The 24984-nt window shown below is 32.7% G+C and overlaps 1 protein-coding gene across 1 annotated transcript; it reads left to right on the plus strand.

The window, feature by feature from the left end:
* The first annotated feature begins 12736 nt into the window (after window positions 1-12736).
* Window positions 12737-16371, plus strand: LOC131660141 (receptor protein-tyrosine kinase CEPR1). The gene is made up of 2 exons (XM_058929296.1): window positions 12737-15391; window positions 15799-16371. The coding sequence occupies exons 1-2, from the start codon at window positions 12907-12909 to the stop codon at window positions 16194-16196; spliced, it is 2883 nt and encodes a 960-aa protein (XP_058785279.1). The 5' UTR covers window positions 12737-12906; the 3' UTR covers window positions 16197-16371.
* The last annotated feature ends 8613 nt before the right edge of the window (window positions 16372-24984 follow it).

The following is a 24984-nucleotide window of genomic DNA, read 5'->3' on the forward strand; positions in this document are numbered from 1 at the left end:
TTATCTCACTTCGGCAATCGAATCACCAACCGAGAAGGTCCTGAAAGTCCAATCCATATGAGTGTAGCTTCGAGTATCAACCAACTTCAGTCGGAACCAAAGCCAGCCATCTCGCTACTTTCTAATAGGCCAAAGTCAAGTTCAACTAAGGTTCTAGGGCAAATTAGTGCTTAATGACACCACGCAGCAGCCAAGTGTTTCCCCAAGTCGGATCCCAAGGAACACCAGGACAAACCAATGTGTCACACTAACAATGGCCACCATATCAACCACATCAGTATACACTGTGCAGTCTCCTTGGTCTCATGCCATTTACCTAAGGTACTCAGATCCGGGTTAGGATCTTTCACACGAGTAAATACCCAAAACAGCCTTTGAAATATAAAGCAGACAAATCAAACAATTAAAGTGATCCTAAACTTTAAGGTAACCCCTCTTTTTTAATCGAAAGAATCCCCAGCAGAGTCGCCAGTTCTGTAATACGTTGAACTGACTTTATTCGAAATGTCGCGGTAAGCAAGAGTCGCCACCGACTTTTATTTTATCCAATTTTAGGAAAGGCTAAAAGAACAGGAAAAGACCTTTTAAAGAGATTTTGAGTTCGGGGGGTAAGTTATACAAAGGGAAGGTGTAAGGCACCCTTTGCATCCATGGTCTTCCATGGGCTCTTAATTGCTTAGCTCACTTTGTTTGTTTGAAAAGTTTGAATAAGAAAAGATTCGTTTAAGGACTTTAGCTTGTGAATAAGCGTAGCCTTGTTTTGAAAGTATTTGAAAAATGAGTGGGAAAAGTATTTTTGATTTGAATTTGAATCGAGCAAGAAATTAAAAGCTACTTACCCTAAGTTTGAAAATTCGTTCTTTTAGCTTTTTAGGTGAAAGGGTCTATCCATACCATAAGAGGGCAGGAAGTCTTTTAATTGGATGTGCGGGTCATCGAGAAAAATCGTTCACCATAAGACTGTCCCTGCCATAAAGAGGGTAGGTAGTCTAAGGGAAGGATATAATAGTCATTAGGCAACAATAAGGATACCTTAGCATTCGAAGGGACTATCATCATTTATCGAGGCAACATCGAGATCATATTTATCGTAGGCATCTCGAAGGGACTATGATCTTTTATTGGAGGGACATGGTGATTTTTGAATCGAAGGCAGCAAGCTAAGGTATCCCTACGCTCGAAGGGACTTGACTATTTGATCGAAATCGAAGGCAACAGGCAACAAGAGGGGTACCTTAAAGGTGAGTGTGTGCATCAATCACATGAGTTAGATTCAGATATTTATCTTGTATTAGGTGAGCTATATTCGATTACTTGTTGTCACTCCCTATTTTACTAACCACGCAGTAAAATATTATGCAGAAATTTAAAGTGCGGGAATTAAATCCTACGCTATTACAAAGCTTCGGGATTGGGGGATACATAATAAAAACTGGGGGAGGCAGAAAGTAAAGTACGGAAAGCATAAATGTCCTAATTACTATTACATCAAAATTGAATGAACAACCTATACACCTTCTAGAATTTAAATGACAGAAATTAAATAATTAAATAAAAGCATGAATAAATAAATGCAAAATTTAAATAATGACGGAAATAGCAAATAATCGTACATGCGCCATTCAATGGATTTTGAGATGAGAAGAGAATCGTGAGAAAATCAAAGTTGGAAAAATCAGGGTTAAAAGTTTTATGGCTAAAAATTTAAGGATAAAACCTAAACCTACAGTTTGATCATGGTTTGATAGACAACCCTTACATTACTGATAGTCACATGGTTTATTGATTAAAGGCTAACCTAAACCTATTTAAACTAATTGTCTAATTAACCTAAAATTATAAATTAATTATTATTTAACAAACCTAAAAAATTAAAACTAATTTAAATTATTAACCTAAGTTGAAATTAATTATTATCTAACAAACCTAAAATTAAAACTAAATTAAATTAGAATTATATTATTAATCTAAATAAAAAAGGTTATGAAAGATTTTTCAAGAATTTTTATAAAAACTAAAAAAATAACTATGTCAAAACTAAATTAATTTAGTTAAAAGAGAAAAGAAAAGATGATAAAAAAAACAATAAAAAAAAACCTGGTGGGCGTTTTATGAGGTGTGCCATGTCTATGAGCGTCTATGGTGCACCAGCGTTTTCTTGAGTGTTGGATCTGATAGTGGTGTGATCTGATGGCTATTGAATGAAAGCGCGTGATGGAATTCAGGGGGGAGCACACACAGGATCTACCAGCTTGTTTCTTCATAAAAAATATATGGCTGGAGTGGGGATCGAACCAGTCCCCTTTTGGTTAATAACCGTTTCCTCTTACCAATATTGCTGCGTGTTTTTAGTCAACAATAGTATGCACGAAAAATATAAGTATAAAAACAAACATTAAATGTGAAGTTCAAAAGACCAAGTCAAGGTGCGTCCCTGTAATCTGCACGCGGCCAATGAGAGAAGAGAGAGGGAGGCGCTGAAAGTTGACTGGCCAGCCAAAGGAAGACACGCGTGAGGAGGGAGAATGTATGGGCTGACCGGCCAACGGAATTGAGCCACGCGTGGGCCATCACTATTCATCGTCTTCTTCAACCTCCCATCCAGAATTACCTGCGGATTTTCTTTTGAAAACTCCTGCGAATTTTGTTGCGTTTTTTCTGGAAAACTCAAATCCTGCATAAACACGTTTAGGCAAAGAGACAAAGTGCCCATATATGTTAAATAGGATGCCTTGAATCTATAGGGGCCATCGTTTTGGATCTAATCACGTTGCATTAATGAAAACGAAAGCCTCCATGATTCTTGCCCTAACAATGGTGGGACGTTGTATCCCCCTCAAAGCTTCATGCCAACGATACAGACCTTCTCTAAAAGTTACAAGGATCTCAAATATACCATTAGATTTCATTAAAATATGTCTATGCGTTGAAAACAAAAACCAAACATATATGAACATGGGTGATGAAACACACGCATTTAGGGATATTTAAATCATATCTTATGGTCCATACCTATTCTTTGGCACCTTAGGAAGAAGATAGAATGGTTTGTTTCGACTGAATCCTATTGGAACTCGTTCTTTTTTCGTGCCCTAGCTATGAAGAAGTTTTGAATCCTTGTGGTCTTCTCTTGGAGGCAGCCCTGCGTGAATCCTTGTGCTGATTGTATTCTAGTATATATAGAGAACATATTAGGTCAATTAATCCTTGAATGAATTATGTTGATTGGGGAGAAAAGAAATTGAAAAAGATTTGCATATAATCTTTCCAAACTTGAAAATATTTCTCCTTTTCCAAGCTATCACGAATTTTAAACTTTGCTTGGGCTTTCACATGATTATAAACCAACCCATGTCATTTGATCCATTTGTTTTATATTTTATTAAATTTATTTAGTATTTAAATGAATAAAATCCATATAAATGTAAATAAATAAAAAAATAAAATCATAAAAGGGTGAGGATGGATTTATAGGCCCTTATTTGTGCTATGGATGTGTTTGTAGTCCAATACTTAGGCCCATTAATCCAAAGTCTAAGTTTTGATCAATTAGGGTTCCATGCGCTTCTTGATTTTTAGCCAACTTCTACCAATCATAATTCTCTCCATTTTTGGTTTCATCTCAATTGAGTCTACCATGTTCAAGTTATGAGCTTTGAGAAAAAATGACTTTTTGCGATCCTTTAGGAGGACCTGTAATGTTTTGGCACATATCTCCCAGATGGTGCATTTCGGGCCTTGGCTTGTGAGAGAAAAAATAGTAGAGAATTCAATTTCCTTCAAAATGAGCTTTGGATGGGAAATTTCTGATGTTCCATGTGAAAGTTATGGCTGGTCAAAGTTGAGTTGACTTTTAGGTCCGAAACCCTAATTTAGAAAGTTTAAATTTTGATGATTTTAAAGCTTTCCTTGATGAATCATGATCAATCCTTGATCAAATGATGATTGACACTTCAAAATGAGGATGTTGACCAAAAATCAGAAGTTTTGACTGTGGTTTGACCATAGTTTGACTTTTAGGTCAACTAGTCGATTATTGATCGTTTGGGCCATTGAATGATCAATCTTTTGAATTAGAGCCTGAGTTTTGTCATGGAGATAGTCTAAAATATCATAAACCATATGAGGTGTCTTGACTTTGAATTTGAATAGGAGAAAAAGTATGGGCAAATTTTGGGGTATGACAGCTGTCCCTGTTCAATTTTCTTATATCTGAAGATGTAGACTGGCATGTGTGCCTGTCGGGATCTGAAGATAGAAGGGGATTGAACACTAGAATACCCAGGAATTTGCCCTGGTTGAAGCAAGTACTTTTACCGGAGACGGGCTTGAAGATGCCGTCCAAGAGTTGGAAAAGATGTATGAGACGGGCTTAAAGATGCCATCTAATAGATGCCATCTGGATGTTAGAAGTGTGAAGTGAATTGATTGTAGTGACTCTATTGTCGTATTGTCGTGACTCGATTGCCGTGACTTCCTCGTCGTGACTCCATTTTCATGATCGTTTCTGAACTGAATGCTGGGATTAGATATGTGACTTAATCGTCGTGACTCCGTTGTCGTGACTTCATTGTCGTGATTCCATTATCTTGACTCAGTTGTCGTGATTCCATTATCGTGACTCAGTTGTCGTGATTCCATTATCGTGACTCGGTTGTCGTGATTCCATTATCGTGACTCAATTGTCGTGATTCCATTATCGTGACTCAGTTGTCGTGATTCCATTATCGTGAATCAGTTGTCGTGATTCCATTATCGTGACTCAGTTGTCGTGATTCCATTATCGTGACTCAGTTGTCGTGATTCCATTATCGTGACTCAGTTGTCGTGATTCCATTATCGTGACTCAGTTGTCGTGATTCTATTATCGTGACTCAGTTGTCGTGATTCCATAATCATGACTCAGTTGTCGTGATTCCATTATCGTGACTCAGTTGTCGTGATTCCATTATCGTGGTCTTTTCTGAATTGGGTGTCATGATTAAGTCTGTCTCTTTCTTTGATCGTGTTAGTACCGTTCGTAGTAACCGAATTAGATCTTTGAAGGATGATCGTGTCTACACCGTTCGTGATGATAGAATTAGATCTTGGTATATTGATCGTGTCAGCACCGTTCGTAGTAACTGAATTAGACCTTGGAAGGATGATCGTGTCTACACCGTTCATATGGTGTATTTTTTTGAAATGTATCAATAATCTAGACCCGTACTTCGATATGATTCATGCCATAAATAAGCTTGAACACTTAAGAAATTCTTCGGACAAGTGGACTCACACTCTTACAACTAACACAGTCCTCTGGTGTTTAATATTTTTTATAGAAGAATATTACCATTCTTAGAGCAGAGATCACTTTATTTTGTGTTATATTTCTGAACCTCTAAAAAATGCTCTTCCATTTGAACTTTTATTTTATACGGTGTTCTTAGACTTGGAGATAACGTTTGAACCTTTTTTATTTAACCTAACTCAACCTTACAAAGCCGGCTTATTAGGTAACTGATGCCATTTAATATAAAGTGTTTTCAAGCTCTATTTCTAACCAATGTCTGACTTGAGATTTTCTCAATACACCCCTCTCACCCCACACTATAAGGTTTGGTGGATAGATGTATATGGTGGGTGGATCCAATCAATAGGCTCTTAGATACCATATTAGAATTAGAGTTTGGCTTAAATTATCCCTACAAAACCTTATTTTAAGGTGAGGGTTTCCCGAGTTTTATAAACATTACACATGTCATATCTCTAAGTAATGTGAGACTAAATTCATCCCTTCAAACCCACACAACAAACATGTTGGAGATGACAATAAAGGCAAGTCACATGTCGCACTTTAGGCGAGTTACGGGCATACCACAATGAAGGTAGAATTTCTAACACACCTCGTCACACTTGGGTCTCAATAAGCATGAATAATGGACTGTGCAGGAAACCCTACAATAGACCTAGGATATTATCTATTACCATCTTAGCATGTTTGATTTGATTTTAACTCATTCCTACAAAATCAACTTTTAAGGTGAGGACTGCCCCCATTTATAAACACATGTTTAAATCGCAGGTGGTCCAATAGAGGAAACCTAATAGAAGATCATCCAACAAATCTTAAACCAGGCTCTGATACCATCTTAGGATGTCTAGGTTAGACCTAACTCATCTCTACAAAATCAACTTGTAAGGCTAGGATATTCTTTGTTACCATCTTATAATGTGTGTTTGGTTTAACTCATTCATACAAAACTAACTTTTAAGGTGAGGATTTCTCTCCACTTATAAACACATGTTCAAGCCAAATATTGTATGATATGGGACTCTCAACACACGCTCTCACGCTCTAGATTGAATAACGGAAACCTAATAGTAGGTCGCCTAACGGATTTTAAACCAGACTCTTGTATCATATTATAATATGTAGGGTTGACTTAACTAATCTCTATAAAATCGGGTTGTAAGGTGAAAATTACTCCCACTTATAAACACATATTTAAACCATATAATATATGATGTGAGACTCTTAACACACATCACCACACCTAAGACAGAACATATAAAGCGTGGATATAAATGACAGTAGGTCTAATAATAGAAATCAGATAACAGGTGGTCCAACACATCTTAAACCATACTCTAATACTGTCAGAGAGTTAGAGTTTATATCTACTTCAATCTTTCTAAACTAACTTATAAATTAAGGGGTATCCCTTTATATAAAGTTTTTTCAAATTATATCTCTAATTATAATGGAACTTAAAATATTTTGAATAGTGAACATGTTGGTGCTTCTAGATACATGACTAATAGATACATAACTAATAAGCGTGTGAGTTTACCGGAGTGATCTCAAAGATTATTTTATATGTTTTGTATTTTAAATTTTAAATTATTTAATGGATAAAATCTATAATATATTTTGAGTTTGATTGTCTAGCCCTATATCATCATCATTCATTTACATGATCTTGATTATTGAAAATTAGAAGTAAAAGATGGAATTTTCAATTAAGGATTAATCCAACTCATGAAAGCTAGACAAATGACAAAAAAATTTCATAATCAGGTTGGATTCATTCATAATATTTAATGCAAACGAATAATTTACTAACATTTGTTTGGTGATGAAACAAAATAGAAAACCTGTATATTAAGTAAAGGGCAATGGTCCCAAAGAATGATTTGGTGGCTAAGTTCATCTTTATCCTTACAACAAGATAGTAGCAACTAGCAAATCCTTGTATGTTCTTATTCTCTTTTATAAAACACATTAATATAGGATATAGTGCATTTGCTTTCCCAAGAGAGAGAGGGGGAAACAAACAAACAATAATGCACTAGTTATGACATGTTCTCTTCAAGAATGAGCATGCATGGTCCCTTATCTTTTTTATATATTTGATTAAACATAGAATATAATAGTCCCCTACCTTTTGATGCTAACAGTTTCAAAGACAACTGAACCAATATATGTTTATATTTCTCTCTTGGTTAGTGTAAAATTCGAAAACATGAAAAGAAAAAGAATATTTCAACAAAAGATTAAAATTCAAACATCGATAATTCGATATTGAGAATATTTAGAATACAGATATATTGAAGTGGAATTTACTGTAGAACTTAGATATTGAATATAAGAAATAAGTGCAATTTACTGTGAAAACCAACATATTTTCCATTAATTTTCATGGTGGAAAACTGAGATGTAAACATTAAGCATATTTGGATTTCACTGTAAGGTTGACAAAGATGGATAACTTTTCCTATATTTTATAAAAGTGATTTTACTTTTCTTCTTTATTGAATAGTATTTGTATTCTGTTACTTGTTCGTCAGATGGAAAATGTTGTTAACTTTATGATGCATGTATATCATCCTATTCTTATAGGCTATGACCATAGTTAGAGAAATTTCAGGCACAGTACTATATAACTAAGAGATCATTTAGTCAAAATACTAGTATATTTTAATGATGTCAAATTTGTTCTAATTTGTTGATTTAGTTCATTAAGTCAAAATACTAGTATATTTTAATGATGTAAAATTTGTTCTAATTTGTTGAATGGTGTAACGTATTTTAGAATTAATCCGTGAACACAATATTTATTTATATTTATATATTAATATAAATAAGTAGATGATAATACACTAAAGATAAGATATGGAATTATACCACCTGATAAAAAAACCATCTTTCAAGAAAAAAATACATGATCACATCTTTGTAATGCCTTCCTTGATTTCTTCCTATCTTTTTAAAAATGTTTGTGATGGTGTCAAAGAAATTAATTAGATTGAGAGGAGGTTTTTTTGGGAGTGTAAACCCATGGAGATGGGAGGTCTAGTTGTTAGAGGTCTCCACCTGGTTAATTTTTCTCTTTTAACCAAATGGAGATAGAGACTCACGGGTGTGTATGGGCTTTGGGGTGATACCATCCAATATGGTACACCTTTTATCTCCTCTAGGTGTGTATGGGCTTTGGGGTGATACCATCCAATATGGTACACCTTTTATCTCCTCTATCTGTGGCGGTAAGTCTCTGGGGGCTACGCTCTGTTTCATCTTGGTGAAAAGATGTGGCCCTTCTCGGCTCCAAAAACGATGATCCTATGAATTGGTTTGAGATAAGTCTTGTTAAGAACGTGGGGTCCGACCATCTGACATCCTTTCGGAAGGATCCTTGGATAGGGTTTATACCTCTTCAGTCTAGGTTTCAAAGATTTTTTACCATATCCAAATTTCAAAAGGGATCTCTGAGAGAGATATGGTCTTTCGTTGAGGGTAGGATCTCGTGAGACTTTATATGGAGGAGATCATTCTTTGTTCATGAAGAACCATTGGTGTTTGATTTCTTTTCGTTCCTTTAAGAGTTCTAATTTAGTAAGGATAACAATAGGTGGATTTGGAAGCATTCTAAAGAAGAGATTTATTCTGTTGCGCCTACTTACAAAATCCAATCGGACCCCGCGTCTCTCTCTATTACCCATTTAGTTAGGTTAAATTATAATCTTCCTAGTATTTGGGGTAGTTGGGGCCCCTATAAAGTGGTGACCTTCTCCTGGCAGCTTTTGTTGGACAAGTTTCCTTCTAGAGAAAACATGTTCAAAGAGGAAGCCATAGTTGACTCTGAGGTATCTCTTGTATCTTATGTGAGGTTAGGTTGGAATCAGCTTCTCATTTTTTTGCAACTTGTAATTTAGCCTCTAGTGTCTGGTAGAGGATGTATAAGTGGTTGTGGGTGAAATCGACTCTTCCTACTGAGCCTATGAATCTTTTTGAGTTTTTCTTATCTTTGGAAATTAAGGGGAAATCTAGGGGAGGTTTTGTTATGATCTGGCACGCCGTGTTCGGGGCCATCTGGTATGTGTGTTGTTCGGTTATAGAACCATAGATGGAGAAGATTACGCAAACTACGATGGAGCAAAGTTTCTCAAGTGATCATGGACACAGTGGATTAGAGGTTGTGATCACAGTGCTTCTAGAACTGGAGATGTTGATCTTGAATCAACGTTGCTAACCGATGTTGATCTTGAATCAACATTTCTAATATCTGATACAACATAATAAGAGGGATACCTGTGTGGTTATCACTCCAACACCCGAGTCCGTTTAAGGTTCAAGATAATCGTAGTGAGAGTGAAGATTAGAGATTGTGCACCTGATTTTTTTTATAAAGGTATTTATATCTTAGGCTTAGTGGAGCGGGTTAGATAAATGGGTATCGTGTTATTGGACCTTTAGCCGGCACAAAAAAAATTCCCCCATGACTCGTCGAGGATTCTGGATGTCGAGGGAGTCTTTTAGCAGTCGTGGTTGACCTTTAGAAATGGTTGTCCAGGCGTCGACTAGTATGCGCTGCTTTGGTTTTGCATAAGTGTAATGGGGAACGTGAGCATTAAATGCACTCTCATTATTGAAATGTTTCCCCAAAACGAAATCTGGTCGTTGATCCATATTTTCTTCTTACTTTCAATCTCATCCTCCCTATTTCCCTTGCATATATATATATATATATATATATATATATATATATATATATATATATATATATATATATATATATATATATATATATATATATATATATATATAGAGAGAGAGAGAGAGAGGGAGGGGGAGAGAGTGGAGAAACATTTTTGTAATTTTGTAGGCTGAGTTTCCCTCGTTTCCTTTGAGTTTTCCCTCTTCTCTGAGAGCATATTTACAAGAGTAATCATCGTCACACATTCAAAGCCTCGAAGCTTCGACGTTCGGTCTTCTTTTTGTTTTATCACCTTCGACCTTACTTTTCTAGTTACCTTTTCTCCACTTCAGCTTTTCATTCATGATTTTACTGTTATGTTACACTAATGTTCAATTATATACTTGAAATAAGCAATTTTCCATAGGAACTCATCAAAACTTTTATGCATGGATCTTGGAGCTTATTTTTAACCATATAAAGCCTTATTAAATTTTAAGACCTTATCTTCTTCAACTTAATTTCACAATGAATTCTTAAGTTTGTTCAACATAAACTTCTTCTTCAAGGCCGTTACTGAGAAATACATGCTTGAAATCTAGTTAAATAAGACTATATTTCAAGAAGTTAGGCACATCTACCATTAATCTGATTGTCTTGATTCTTAAAATTGGTACAAAAAGTTGCATAACATCAAGGCTAGACTTTTGTAAGAATCCTTTTGCAGCAATCCTTTCTTTATGTTTGGAAATGGCACCGTATACAAGGTGTTGCACTTTGTAAACTCACTTGATTGCAACAGGTCTCTCTCTCTCTCTCTCTCTCTCTCTCTCTCTCTCTCTCTCTCTCTCTCTCTCTCTCTCTCTCTCTCTCTCTATGTGTGTGTGTGTGTGTGTTGTGTGTTTGTGTGTATGTGTATATATGTGTGTATAGTTCTAACAAGTGGATGTTAGAGCATGCACAACTTGCTTAATCACTTTTTCTTTGGTTCTTTCAAGCACCATATGCTCATGTGTTTCCAAAGAACACTGTGATTCCTCAACCTTCATTATGGACAAATCATTTGATTCCTCAGTTGCCACAACAATGTAATCAAATTTGGTGGAGACACTGTGTGCCACTTTGTTCATAGTTGTTTGATCTGAAACAACTTCCCCAAAGCTCTTCATCTTAATGATGGTCATAATGACCTTGTTGAAGTGTTCATCAACCTTATTATTTTTCTTGATCTACAACATCTTGAATTTTATTTTCAATATTTATGACAAGTGACCTTTCTTAAGTTTGTCATCCCTATCATGACTTTTTTAACGCCTCCTTCGATGAAATATCTCTTATTTTTTTAGAAATCTATAGTATCAAACATATTGATGGATGAAGAAAATCTTCTTAAAATCTTTATTCTTTGATTCTTTATGATTAGCAACATGAACATTTGATGCATCATTGGGAAGATCTTGCAGACATATTTCTACTATTTCCATCACATTTTCGAATGTAAAGATCACCTTCATTTGTTTGCTCCATCTTTCTAAATTCTTCCTGTCATGAACATGATCTTTTCACACTAAAACTTCATTTGTTTGCTCCATCTATCCAAATTATTTCTATCATGAACATGATATTTCATACTAAACTCGATTTCAAGATCTCAATAGAAATTGTCATTGTTCATTTAATGAACATGTATTAGAGTTTAAAACTCATGATACCACTATTAGAACTATACACACACCACATAAGAGAAAGAAATAAAACATAATTAATTTGTCGGTATTGATTGCACTTCATATTTACTAGTTATGTTACATTAATGTTCACGCGATGGTTATTTATATACTACTAATTAAATTTACAGCCACTAACTAGACTCAACGACCTAATAACCAGGGGCGGAGTCAAGGCCCAGCCAGTCCGGGCAGACGCTCGGGTTCAACCCCTATTTTCTTTGTACTCCTCCAATGTAATAGTCGATTTTTAGATAAAATCAGGGATAAAATTAGAGGCAAAATTAGCAAAAATAAGGTGTGAAAATTAAAACAGATGAATAACAAATGGTGTAAAAATTTTGCCCAGACTGCCTAAAATTTATGGCTCCGCCAATAACTCAATTAATTAATTAGTTGTTGAAACATGTAACTTAACAAACCTCTTTTAAATTTGAACTACACTTCAAAATCTTATAAACATATAAACTTATTGCACCAATGCACTATAAGAGATGATCTAAACTCTATGAAACAAACAATCACTATATTAACATAAAGTATACTTTTACTAAAGAGTAGTGCTATTTAGTACGAAATAATTTGAAGAAGAAAGGCAAGAATAAATATGTGTTATTATTGTAGTGGTGAATTTTAAATTAATTTTAAATTTAACTTCTTTTTTAATAGAAATCATGGGGTTGTAATGATAATGGATGATTGAGATCTATTCTTATATTTCTTATTTTTTTCATTTTCTTATTTTTTCATTTTCTTATTAATAAGAATTTTCCTTCACTAAAATACCTTCTCCAATTATTATCTTTTCAATTCCTTTCTTATATCTCCTCTTATGATATTTCTTATTCCATCATATCCCCATCACAATTTCTTTCTTAAAATCTTCAATTTTCCTTTCTTTTTTCTCTCTTGCATCTCTCATAAAGACAATTATTTTCCCCTCCACAATTATTTCACTTCCTTTTTTATCCCTACACCCTAATATAATCAACCTTTATTCCCTTTACACATAGTGGAATAGAGTATAAACATAAAGTGTCTTTACCAAAAGATGTTCACCCCTCTCTCCCAATACTAATACTACAACAAGAACCTGCTTTTCCCAAACTCATCCACTCAAATCTTTCCATCTTATATACATCTCTCACTCTTCTCTTTCTTTGCAAAACCTCTCACACTTCAAATTCCTCTCTCTCTCTTTCTTTCCCTCCTCAAAACCAAATATGACTCACTTCTTTAGACTCATACTTCTCATTTTCATCACAAACTTATCACATGCTATCACTACAAACCAAACTCAGTTTTTTTCTGTCATGAAAGACTCTCTCTCAGGAAACTATCCTTTTGATTGGGGCGCAAGCAAAGTCGAAAAACCAGTATGTGATTTCACCGGAATCACATGCGATGACAAAGGCGATATTATAAAACTCGATTTTTCAGGTTGGTCGTCTCTCTCCGGAAACTTCCCTACAGATTTTTGTACTTACCTTCCAAATTTACGCGTCCTAAACCTCGGTAACACAAAGCTCAAGTTTCCAATACACGACATAATCAACTGTTCTAAACTAGAACAGTTGATCATGAACCAGATGCACCAGTCAGGAGCACTTCCCGATTTCTCATCTCTAAAATCTCTCAGAATCCTCGACTTATCATACAACTCCTTCACCGGGGACTTCCCTATGTCAGTTTTCAATCTCACAAACCTCGAAATTCTCAACTTCAATGAAAACAATGGTTTTGATCTCTGGGAATTACCAAAAAGCTTTGAAAGATTGAAAAATCTCAAGTCCATGGTTTTATCAACATGCATGCTGCATGGTCAAATTCCACCATCCATATCGAACATAACATCTCTCATTGATCTTGAATTGAGTGGAAATTTCCTCACAGGCCAAATTCCAAAAGAACTCGGTCTGTTGAAAAACTTGCAACAGCTTGAACTTTACTATAACTACCACCTTGTTGGTAACATTCCAGAAGAGCTCGGAAACTTAACCGAACTAATCGATTTAGATATGTCGGTTAACAAGCTAACCGGAACCATCCCTTCTTCTGTTTGTAAGCTTCCTAAGCTTCAAGTTCTTCAGCTGTACAACAACAGTCTCACAGGTCAAATACCGGACGAAATCGAAACCTCGACAACACTCAGAATGTTATCGCTTTACGACAATTTCCTAAGCGGACATATTCCGAAGAAACTAGGCCAGTTCTCAGGAATGGCTCTTGTTGATTTGTCTGAAAACAAACTGTCTGGTCCTTTACCAGAACATGTCTGTGAAGGAGGTAAACTGTTATATTTTCTTGTTTTGGATAACTTTCTATCTGGTTTTATACCAGAAAGTTACGCGAACTGCGTGTTTCTGTTACGGTTTCGTGTCAGTAATAACCGGTTACAAGGTTCAGTTCCAAAAGGACTATTGAGTTTACCTCATGTTTCAATCATTGATTTGAGTAGTAACAATTTAACCGGCCCGATTCCCGAGATCAACGGAAACTCGAGAAACCTGTCCGAACTTTTCCTTCAGAGGAACAAGATTTCAGGAGAGATAACACCAACAATCTCTAGAGCTTATAGCCTTGTCAAAATTGATTTCAGTTATAACTTTCTTTATGGTCCAATCCCTTCTGAGATTGGTAACCTTAGAAAGCTTAACTTGCTTATGCTGCAAGGTAACAAGTTGAACTCTTCTATTCCTGGTTCACTTTCTTCTTTGGAGTCACTCAACCTTCTTGATCTTTCGAATAATCTCTTAACGGGAAACATCCCCGAAAGCCTATCGGTGTTGTTGCCGAATTCGATTAACTTCTCACACAATCTTCTTTCTGGTCCAATTCCTCCTAAGCTGATTAAAGGAGGTTTAGTTGAAAGCTTTGCAGGAAATCCTGGTTTATGCGTGGTGATTCCGGTGTATGCGAATTCGTCTGATCAAAAGAACTTTCCACTATGTTCACATGGTTACAAGAGTAAGAAGATGAACACTATCTGGGTGGCTGGTGTGTCTGTGATATTGATTTTTGTAGGAGCTGCTTTGTTCTTGAAGAAAAGATGCAGCAAAGACGCGGCTGCAGTCGAGCACGAAGACACTCTCTCTTCATCCTTTTTCTCTTATGATGTCAAGAGCTTTCACATGATAAGTTTTGATCAAAGAGAGATTGTTGAGTCTTTGGTTGATAAGAACATTATGGGACATGGAGGGTCAGGGACAGTATACAAAATCGAGCTGAAGAGTGGCGATGTTGTCGCGGTTAAACGCCTTTGGAGCCGAAGCTCGAAGGACTCGTCGCCCGAGGACGCGTTATTCGTGGACAAAGCATTGAAAGCTGAGGTGGAAACATTAGGAAGCATAAGGCACAAGAACATAGTTAAGTTATATTGTTGCTTCTCAAGTTTGGATTGTAGTTTGTTGGTTTATGAGTACATGCCAAATGGTACTTTGTATGATTCACTTCACAAGGGTTGGATTCATTTGGATTGGCCTACAAGGCATAGGATTGCACTTGGAATTGCTCAAGGTCTTGCATACCTTCATCATGATTTGGTCTTTCCTATTATCCATAGAGATATTAAGTCAACTAATATTCTCTTGGATGAAGATTATCATCCTAAGGTTGCTGATTTTGGGATTGCTAAGGTTTTGCAAGCAAGAGGTGGAAAGGATTCCACAACCACTGTTATTGCAGGAACTTATGGTTACCTAGCACCAGGTAAATTAACTCTCACTCTAATATGGTTGCATATTTTTTCAATATTTATATAATTTTTTGTTTCTATCACTGTATTTTAGTACAGATTGCGGAAAAAGATGTGATATAATTAAGAGTATGTCTGTAATTTATGATTAGTGAATTAGTCATGTGGTTAGCGTAGGTAACCCAGACGCTGGTTTGGTCTGTTAATGAAGGTTTGAGACATCAGATGTAAATCATATGCTAGGTGCTAACAATTTTTTGTGTCAGGCGAGTCTAAACCTCTGCAGGTGGACGGTGGGATTGACTCTCGTATAAGTGGTTCCTAGGGTCCGAGTTTTTAAAAAAATGGTTAACTTAAGTGTTAAGTAATCTTATTATGATATTGTAAATTTGTTGAATATTTATTTTGATGGATGTGACAGAATATGCATATTCGCCAAGGGCCACAACAAAGTGTGATGTGTACAGTTTTGGTGTGATTTTGATGGAATTGTTAACCGGGAGAAAGCCAATAGAGTCAGAGTTTGGAGAAAACAGAAACATTGTCTTTTGGGTTTCAAACAAAGTAGAAGGCAAAGAAGGAGCTAGACCAAGTGAAGTTTTTGATCCAAAGCTATCATGTTCATTCAAAGATGACATGGTTAAAGTTTTGAGAATTGCGATCCGATGCAGTTACAAAGCGCCGGCTAGTAGACCAACCATGAAAGAGGTTGTTCAGCTTCTGATTGAGGCAGAACCAAAGAGTTCTGATTCTTGCAAGTTGTCAACTAAAGAAGTATCAACAAATGTTAATTTAATAAAGAAACCATTTGAGTTATAGTTTTGTTAAGTTAATAGCTTAATTAAGGGGTAAGAGGGAGCATAAAAATACATAATATAATAGTCTTTCTTTTGTTGTGATGTAATATAAATGAGAGACTCATTGTATAGTTGATAACAAACTACTATAATGTTTTTGTTTTTCTTCTAGACAAGTAATTTGTAGATTATATATATGTTTGACTTTGTTCTTTTACTTATTACTACTTGCTTTTTTTATTCTATATTTGAGCAATAATAACAAATTTACACTTAAACTCCATCATTTGCAATTATAAGATTAGATTTTTACTACTGAACTGATATCTGATAGTATCGGTATTTACAATAATATAGGTCTAGTATTTATATTTCGTATTTAAATGAGATCTCATTGACGATTTAAAATAATATAAATATAGTATCGGTATTTTTTAGGCGCGTTAGGCACACACTCTTGATATAATTCCTATACATGCTTTTGGAATTTGGTTTTTTCCTAAATATCATCCATCACCTTGATTTGAGTGTAGAAGATGGCTCCAATAAAAGAAGCATATATTAGTGAGGACCAAAAGGATTGATTCTTATGGAACTACTTTATTTTATTATATAATAAAAATTAAAATGGGTTCTAGATTCTGAATACAATATTGTGGCATTATTTGTATGTGGAGGGACCCTTTACTAAAAGTTATATGAAGTGGAGAAATAAAAGAGATGAATGGAATGATTGATATTTGATGAGAGCATCTTGTCTCCATTTTAATTAGCTAGTGAAAGAGAAGAAAGTAGAAGCATTTGAGATTATGCTTTTCTCTCTCATTGCTTTCTTCTTTTTTTTCTTGTATTGATTGATTGTTTTGCTAGAATGAGTTGAGACCTAGCTAAGGGGGCATCAACCATATTTAACCGTTGGTAGTGTGTGATGAATTTCCACTCACAAATAAAATGCTTCTTAAATTTATTGAAAGGAAGTTTTAGTTGGATATGTTTGATTAAACCTATAATCATCCCCTACCCCCTAGAGTGCTTGATGTGATCTATCAAGTCTAGATTAATTAGTGCAAAAAATTAGATTTGGAAAACTTAAGGTTAACCACTTTAATACCAATTTTTTTTTTTTTTTTTAGCTTTTTAATCAAATTTATTTCAAGCAGAAGAAAGGGTAAATAAGACCGGTTCGATTTCAAAATTGTTAAAACATTGATTGATAAACAGGTGTAATTCTGCTTTAGAAACATCGTACTAGAGCACGTCACTGCCCGCACCTCCACTATTGATATATATGTAACAACTCTCTGCAATCTAAGTAAGATCACTAGAGAGCAGGTCTATCACCTCTATATAAGTGTGATTTAGAATCACATCGAACTATCTTCTCATTCACGCTTGCATAGCGTTAACCCTCTCAAACACTTACTTTAAAATACTAATTAATCTAGACAAATACACTTCGAACATAGGGGAAAAACCCTTCAAACTCATTAAACTATTTCAAATATATATTGAAAGATCACATTTATGAGTATATTTTTATTGTAACTTAGTAGTATAAAAAATAGGAAAAACAAAACAACAATATAAGGAAACCTTTAAATCATGTTCTAAAGCAAATTATAAAAATCACAAAGCACATACATCATTAGCACATGCTTGCTACCTTGCATACAAACAATGAACACATAGTTATCCACACGTGTGTGTATGCAATTATACAACTATATATGTATCTGCATTTCTGTGCATTAATTTCATTTGCATTATGAGTGGAAAGTAGGGTCAGAGTCTACAAGAATAAGATTCACAAATACAACAAAGAAATTCTTTAGCTCTAGCATGGTGGAGAGTCCATAATAAAAAGCTACAAGGTTCGAAAAATATAAGAAGAATAGTACTTTGATTTTGTGAAAGAAAAAGACATAAGGTATCAAATTATAAAGCATGCTTGGCTGTGAGAAGAAGCTAATATTAGGACAGGTATGTTCCTGTTCAAGTACAATTGGAATGAATATATAACAGGTGATTTATTTAATAATTGCTGCATATTCTTTTCTTTTGTTAAAATAATAACCTTATTAAGTTAGAGAATTATAAAGAGATATGTAATAATATCTACATAATATATTCTTTAGATCTTGTATTTTCTCATGAAATTAAAGACACCAAAGGTGGAATATATATGATTTTGAGTGATGAAAATTAAGCCTCCAATCAAAATTTATTAGTAGATTACCAGACAAACCTTAATGATGCATTATAAATACAATAATTGTTAACTGGACTAGTAACATACTCCCTCCGTTCCTTTATAATTGTCACTTTTGTGAAAAAAATTTGTTTCTTTTTAAGTGTCACATTTTAAAATTCAAGAAAGTATTTTTGTTGTTTTGTCAAAATTACCCCTAATCATTATAATAGAGAAAGAAAAAGTTAAATAAAGTATTAAAAAGTTTAGGGTATTATTGAAAAAAGAATAATCATTACTTTAAAAGTAAGTATAATCATTGGTTGTCTTGGTATGTGAAAAAACTTAAAAAGTGACAATTATAAAGGAACGGAGGGAGTACAAAAAATTAATCACATAATTATATGTTTATAATTATATAATAATGAGTTATGACTTATGACTCTACTCCCAATCACAAACCTTATCCGAATTAAATAGAAGTGATTTCTCATAAAGTTAAGTTGTGTGCTAGGAAGAGATGCAATGTTGTGGGTTCGAATCCATGAAATTTCATTGGTTTATTTTTAAAAGGGTGAATCTCCTAATTAATAGGTTACATGATTAAAAAAATTAACTAGAAGTAATAATAATAATAATAACATCCACTTCTCGAGCTCGATCAATCGACAATAATAACGATCAATCGACAATAATAATGATTAAGATAAATATATCAGCAGATCATATAAAGTATATAGTACAAAGTATATAGTACAAAGTATATAATACTAAGTTAAACGTCTATGTGAAAGTTTTTAGTGATTACTATAATTTCATCTATAGACCAATAATAATAATAATAATAATAATAATAATAATAATAATAATAATAATAATAATAATAATAATAATAATAATAATAATAATAATAATAATATCCACTTCTCCAGTTCAATCATTCATGATTAAGATAAATATGAGAGCTAACATATTTTTTACCAACAGATCATATATTAAAAAAACATTTTAAAAATAATATGTTAAATTTAATCAATAAGCAAAATAGTATGTTAAATTTAATCAATAAGCAAAATAATATGTTAAATTTAATTGAGGCACTTTTTTAATTTTAAAAATGAGGCTATATATATATATATATATATATATATATATATATATATATATATATATATATATATATATATATATATATATATATATATATATATATATATATATATATATAATTTTAATAATTAAAAATAACATATCAAAAACACAATTATATATTAATCAAACAAAACACTAAAGAATTTAAAATATTATTTAAATTATAAATTATTTTATTTAAATTTTGTGTTCTAAATATTTTATTTTTATTTCAATTGTTTTTTATTTTAAAAAAAAATGAACCCCTAAAATTTGATGTCCGATACTATAGCACTTTCTACATTTGTGCAGGCTGATACTATTGTTAAAAGAGAAAAAGGGATATTCATTGACAGTGTAAAATATCTAATCACAACCATGTATCCAATTAAAATACAATTTTAATTAAAAAAATAATATGACATGGCAAGTGTAAGAATTTTAATTGGTTGTATGTGTAAAATTAGTTTACACTGTCAGTGCACTACCTTTAAACTCTTGTTAAAATAGTGTATTTATCATAAATGATTAGTTCTTAATTTTTTATGGTTAACTTTTGATTTTTTTATTAGTTTATTTTAAAATAATAAATAAAAATATTATATTTATAGATCTCCAACAGGAATTTGTGAAGACACAGATGAACAATAGATTTGAGAATCAAGATTGAGCGGAATGTATGCCCGAGAAATAATTATAATGTTAAAAGTTGTTGCATAGCCGTTGAAACTTGAAACAGGGGATTGCTAAATGTGAAATTAAACCCACTTGAAATGTAAAATGAGCAATTATACAAAATTTCCTAACAAACCTAAATGTTGCACCATAAATACAATAATTGTCAGCCAGACTACTAGCACACAAAATTAATCACATCAAATTATATGTTTATATAATGAGTGCACCATAACTTTTACGATTTTATTAAAGATCCTTTGTCTTTTATGTCGTAATTTTTATTTGGTTTGTAATATATTTCGGCGACTTTGGACCGTTATTGTGTATCAAACTCTCTTTTATTGAATTCTTGCTTACACAAAAAAAATCAATTTGTTTCATATATGCTAGTAACACAAGTCCCATAAAATAATAAACTACTCCCTTCCTCCTAATGTCACATTTTAACAAATTATTTATTTTAAAAATAAATATGGTTTTAAATATTAAAGTACATCAATAATTAACAAACATAATTCAATAAAATTGATATTCTCAAATATGATCTTTATTTTATGATGAAAGAAATATTTGAGTTTTATAATTAATTAATTATGTTGTTTCACTAAAACAAGTTCTTTCACTTCAGTACATTTTATCTGTTTTATAATATTAAATATTTTTATATTAAATATTTATATAAATTAATTAATATTTTATTATTTTATATTTATTTTAAAATTTTATCTTATTTTATTAGTTTGTGTTAGATTAAATATTTGTATATAATTTTAAATTTTATTATATTTAAAAAAACATATTATAATATTTTTGAAATAATATAGTATTCAAAAATATATTTAAAATAATATATTTTGTATATAGTACAAATATTATTAAATTTTTGTATTATTTTTTATTTTAAAAGTGACTCGTTTAAAATTATCTAACCGCAATCCAATTAGATTTATAAAAATGATTCATTTAGAGTTAGGTTTTCACAGTACGTCTAAAATCATATTTGAAAAATACATATTAAATTTATTGTTACAAAATTATTGTTAATTTAATTCGTCTCTATAAAATATGTTACACAAAAAAAATCAATTTATTTTATGTTGGTCATTTTAGATAAATTTTGTGTCCATTCTATGTTAACCAACATAAAATTTTGGTTTTTCTCTTTTATTATAATTGAGTTTTGCTATCCGACTCTATAAAATCTTAGGTTTTTCAAAATTTGACATATTTAAGATTGATTAATTCATACTTTATCAAATATTTTAATATATAAAATTTCACTTTTTAAAAATGAATAACTAAAATATTACCTATATATTCAAATTCGCACATTTATATTAGATATCCCTTTTAACTGCTCTAATCTTTTCCCAATGAGTGATGGATCAATTTGACTTTGTTGACATGGTTGGGAACATTGTCAATCAATATGGAAGCAAAATAAGAGACTAACACTGTGTTTGGTTTCGTGGAAAGACAAAGGAAAGATAGAAGAAGGAAGGAAAGTAAGTAGATAGATCTTCTTTCCATAATTTGGCACCACTGCAAAAAGGGAACGAAAGAATATTTCACCTGGGGCCCACAAGAAAATTCTTTCCGCGCAGGATTGGAAAGAAACGAGAAGAAGAGACCAATTTTATTTTAAAATGACATAAACAACCCTTTGAATAATAATAATAAAATGTTGATCTAGTGAATCATTTCTTGTTTTTTACTAAATAATAATGATGCTATTTTTTGATTAAAATTATAAACCTCTTTTTTTCTTACAAAATGCAAGGCCTACTGTTAGATGATGAAAATATGATTATATTTTGAAATTTTAAAAATAATTATTCATAAATATTTTAATAACCATTATCTAGTTTAAAAATAATTAATGGACAATTGAATTTTAGAATTTAAATTTTTGCAAAGATATTTTTAATTGAGTTTAGAAAATTGTTTATTTTACTTAATTAAAACATAAAAAAACTTCATTTATAATTGAAATATTAAAACTTCATTTAAAATTGATTTAAAGTTAATTACTAAATAAATAAATAATTAGGGTTATTTTTGTCATTGTGTAACAATAAATATCTTTTTCTACATTTTCTATTCAATTAAATATCTTTCTCTCCTTTCACTTTCTCTTATACCAAACAAATTATATAATCTTTTCACTTTCCACACTCTTTCTTTCCTTATACTTTCTTTCTTTTTACTTTCTTTCCTTCCACTTTCTTTTATAATCCAAACAAAGCATAATGGTGCACCCACATCGAATCGAAACGACAGAGTTTAAAAATGGATAAAGAAAAACAGGTTGAAAACAGTTTCTGTCACTAGTCAGACATTGATTTGTTTCGTGCAAAACTTGTCAAAACACACCTAGTAATAATAAAATAATATTGACGATTTTTCTGTCGTTGTCGCAAAGAAAACTAGTACTGCATGAATTGTTTATTCGCAAATAAATGTTGAGTAGTTGAAGATGCTGCTCACATTCACATAATTCAAACTTGCAGTAGCAACCATTATGGTGTATGACCTCTTTCTTAGAAATGAAGCCCGATTATAAGCTGAAGCCTGAGCGTATTAGGCCCAGTTCAGATCTATATGCAGGGCAATTATTTTGTGGTACATGCAGAATTACTTTTGACTTTTGTAGCTTCTTTTAATCTATGTGTATTAATTTTTTTCATGTGGAAATATTTAGAATCGTATATATGACTTCAACTACATATGAAATATCAATTAAGTTGGTACTCCATGAGCAATGTCTATTATATGTAGAACTCTATAAAATTATTCAATATTAAAATAGAAATTAAAAATAAATTTGAAGAACTATATCAATGTCAAATGAAAATAAAATGTCTGAAAGTAATTAAATCATTAAATTTTTTTATGAAAAAGCTAAAAAGAAAACATTTTAAACTTATAGATGCTCTGTTAGGGCTAGTGAGTGAGAACTGTGTGAATCAAATTGAGGAGGACGATATAAAGGTTCGAAGTACAAAAAGGGTTAAAGGTGGAGATAAAAGTTTTTTTCTGATACAACCCAATCCCTTGTGTATGATGAATTAATCAATGGTCATGACGTGGAAGATGTAAGAGGAGTAACTGTTTTGTATAAAGCCATCGTCACCGGAGAGAATGACATGGACAAAGAAAATTTAGAAGAAGGAGCAAAAATCCTGGAAGAGGAAAACGTTGAGAATGATAAAGATCATAGGCTTAAGGGTAGAGGAAAGGAAGTTTGAAGAGTATGAATGTCCAAAATTTATACTCTCGAAGACTGAGGAACAAAGGATAGCAAAGTCATGGAGGAAATGAGGCATCGTGAAAATGTTGGACATGAGGATTGAGTACAAAGCCCTTGAAAGTAGACTACAACAAATGTGGGCTAAGGGATGAGTATTAAGCATAGCGGACCTAGGGAAAGGATACTATTTATTAACCTTCACTAGCAAGGAAGATCGATAAACAACATTGATGGAAAGACCATGGCTCATTTACAATCACTACTTTTGCGTCAGAGAATCGAGTGCTAACTTTTATTCTGCAGATGATACTATTGAACAGGTAGCAGTTTGGATCCGGGTATTAAGATTACCAATTGAATACTATTATGCAAGGGTGTTAACCTTCATTGGTAACTGCATAGGGAGGGAGGAAAATATGCAAAACTTCTACTAGCAATGTTCTCAATCAAATTGATGCATTATAAAGTGGAGTATGAAGGTATGCATCTTCTCTGTCTTAATAGTGGAAGATTTGGGCACTACAATGAGAGATGCGTAGAAAAAAAGAATGGTGAAGGAATTGAGAAGTGGTGAAGAAGAGAAGTGGGAAGAGAACATGAAGGTGAAGAGATGAATAAAGTTATAAAAGATGTTAGGTTGTGGATGGGATGAGAATGTTCACACAGAATGTCTGTATTTATAAAAGAAAATCGGGGGTATCATTCAAATCTGCATTAAAGATTGCCTTGGGAAGCTACTTATGTTAAAGTATGATCCTATCCATCTTGTAACTTGTGAAAATAGTGCTTGCCTTCCCTCCAACCAATAAGTTTTATTTTCACTGCAACTTCTTCTGTTCTATTTATTGTTTAACCCTGTTAAAATTATTTTTTTGTTATTTAAATCTTCTGGTTTTACTTTAAACTGTTTGATGATTAAGCAGACTTTACTAATTTGATGGATGTGTTAAAGTAAGACAAGCATATTAACATAAATATTTACATTCATTAAAGAAGCTAGTAGAAAGTTGATATTGAGGATGTTACATAACGAAGACAAGGAAATCTAAGAACTATCGATGGAACTTTCTGGCTGATTCATCAGTATATCCAGATAATCTAAATAGTCTTGGTCTGCCTCATCTTCAGTTAAATGTGAGTCTTCCATCTTGTTGGGCCTTCTCTGTGTTGCTTTAGTTGCTCTGCTTATACTTCGAGTAGTAACTCCAGCAGAAGTACTTGCTAAGTCAACAACAAAGTAAACATGAGTCAGTGATGTCTTCTCGCCTTATCGGCCTTTTGCTTCTCCTTTCTGGATTGCTTATTCTGAGTTATATTCTTCTTGGTATCTCTTTCTACCTTTTATGTTTTTTGCTTACCCATGTTGATGGACGGTATAAACATGGAAGAGAAAGGTGATCTGGTTAAGCTTTATGGCCTCTGCTTTTATAGAGAAATTTTCCTTGAAAAAGATCTTTGGAATCTTATGGCCATGCTTCTCGAGCCTTGTTACCTATTCTACTCTGTCAGACTCTCACTTTGACCATCTTGGAATTTATAGTCTGCATGCTTATCCATCAACAT

This window comes from Vicia villosa, linkage group LG3 (assembly GCF_029867415.1).
Source record: "Vicia villosa cultivar HV-30 ecotype Madison, WI linkage group LG3, Vvil1.0, whole genome shotgun sequence".
NCBI lineage: Eukaryota > Viridiplantae > Streptophyta > Magnoliopsida > Fabales > Fabaceae > Vicia > Vicia villosa.

What these genes read in the sequence shown, in the direction of transcription:
- LOC131660141 (XM_058929296.1), top strand. Translation starts at nt 12,907, where the DNA reads ATGACTCACTTCTTTAGACTCATACTTCTCATTTTCATCACAAACTTA. An exon ending in TTATGGTTACCTAGCACCAG is followed by an intron (nt 15,392 to 15,798) that starts GTAAATTAACTC and finishes TGGATGTGACAG; the next exon opens with AATATGCATATTCGCCAAGG.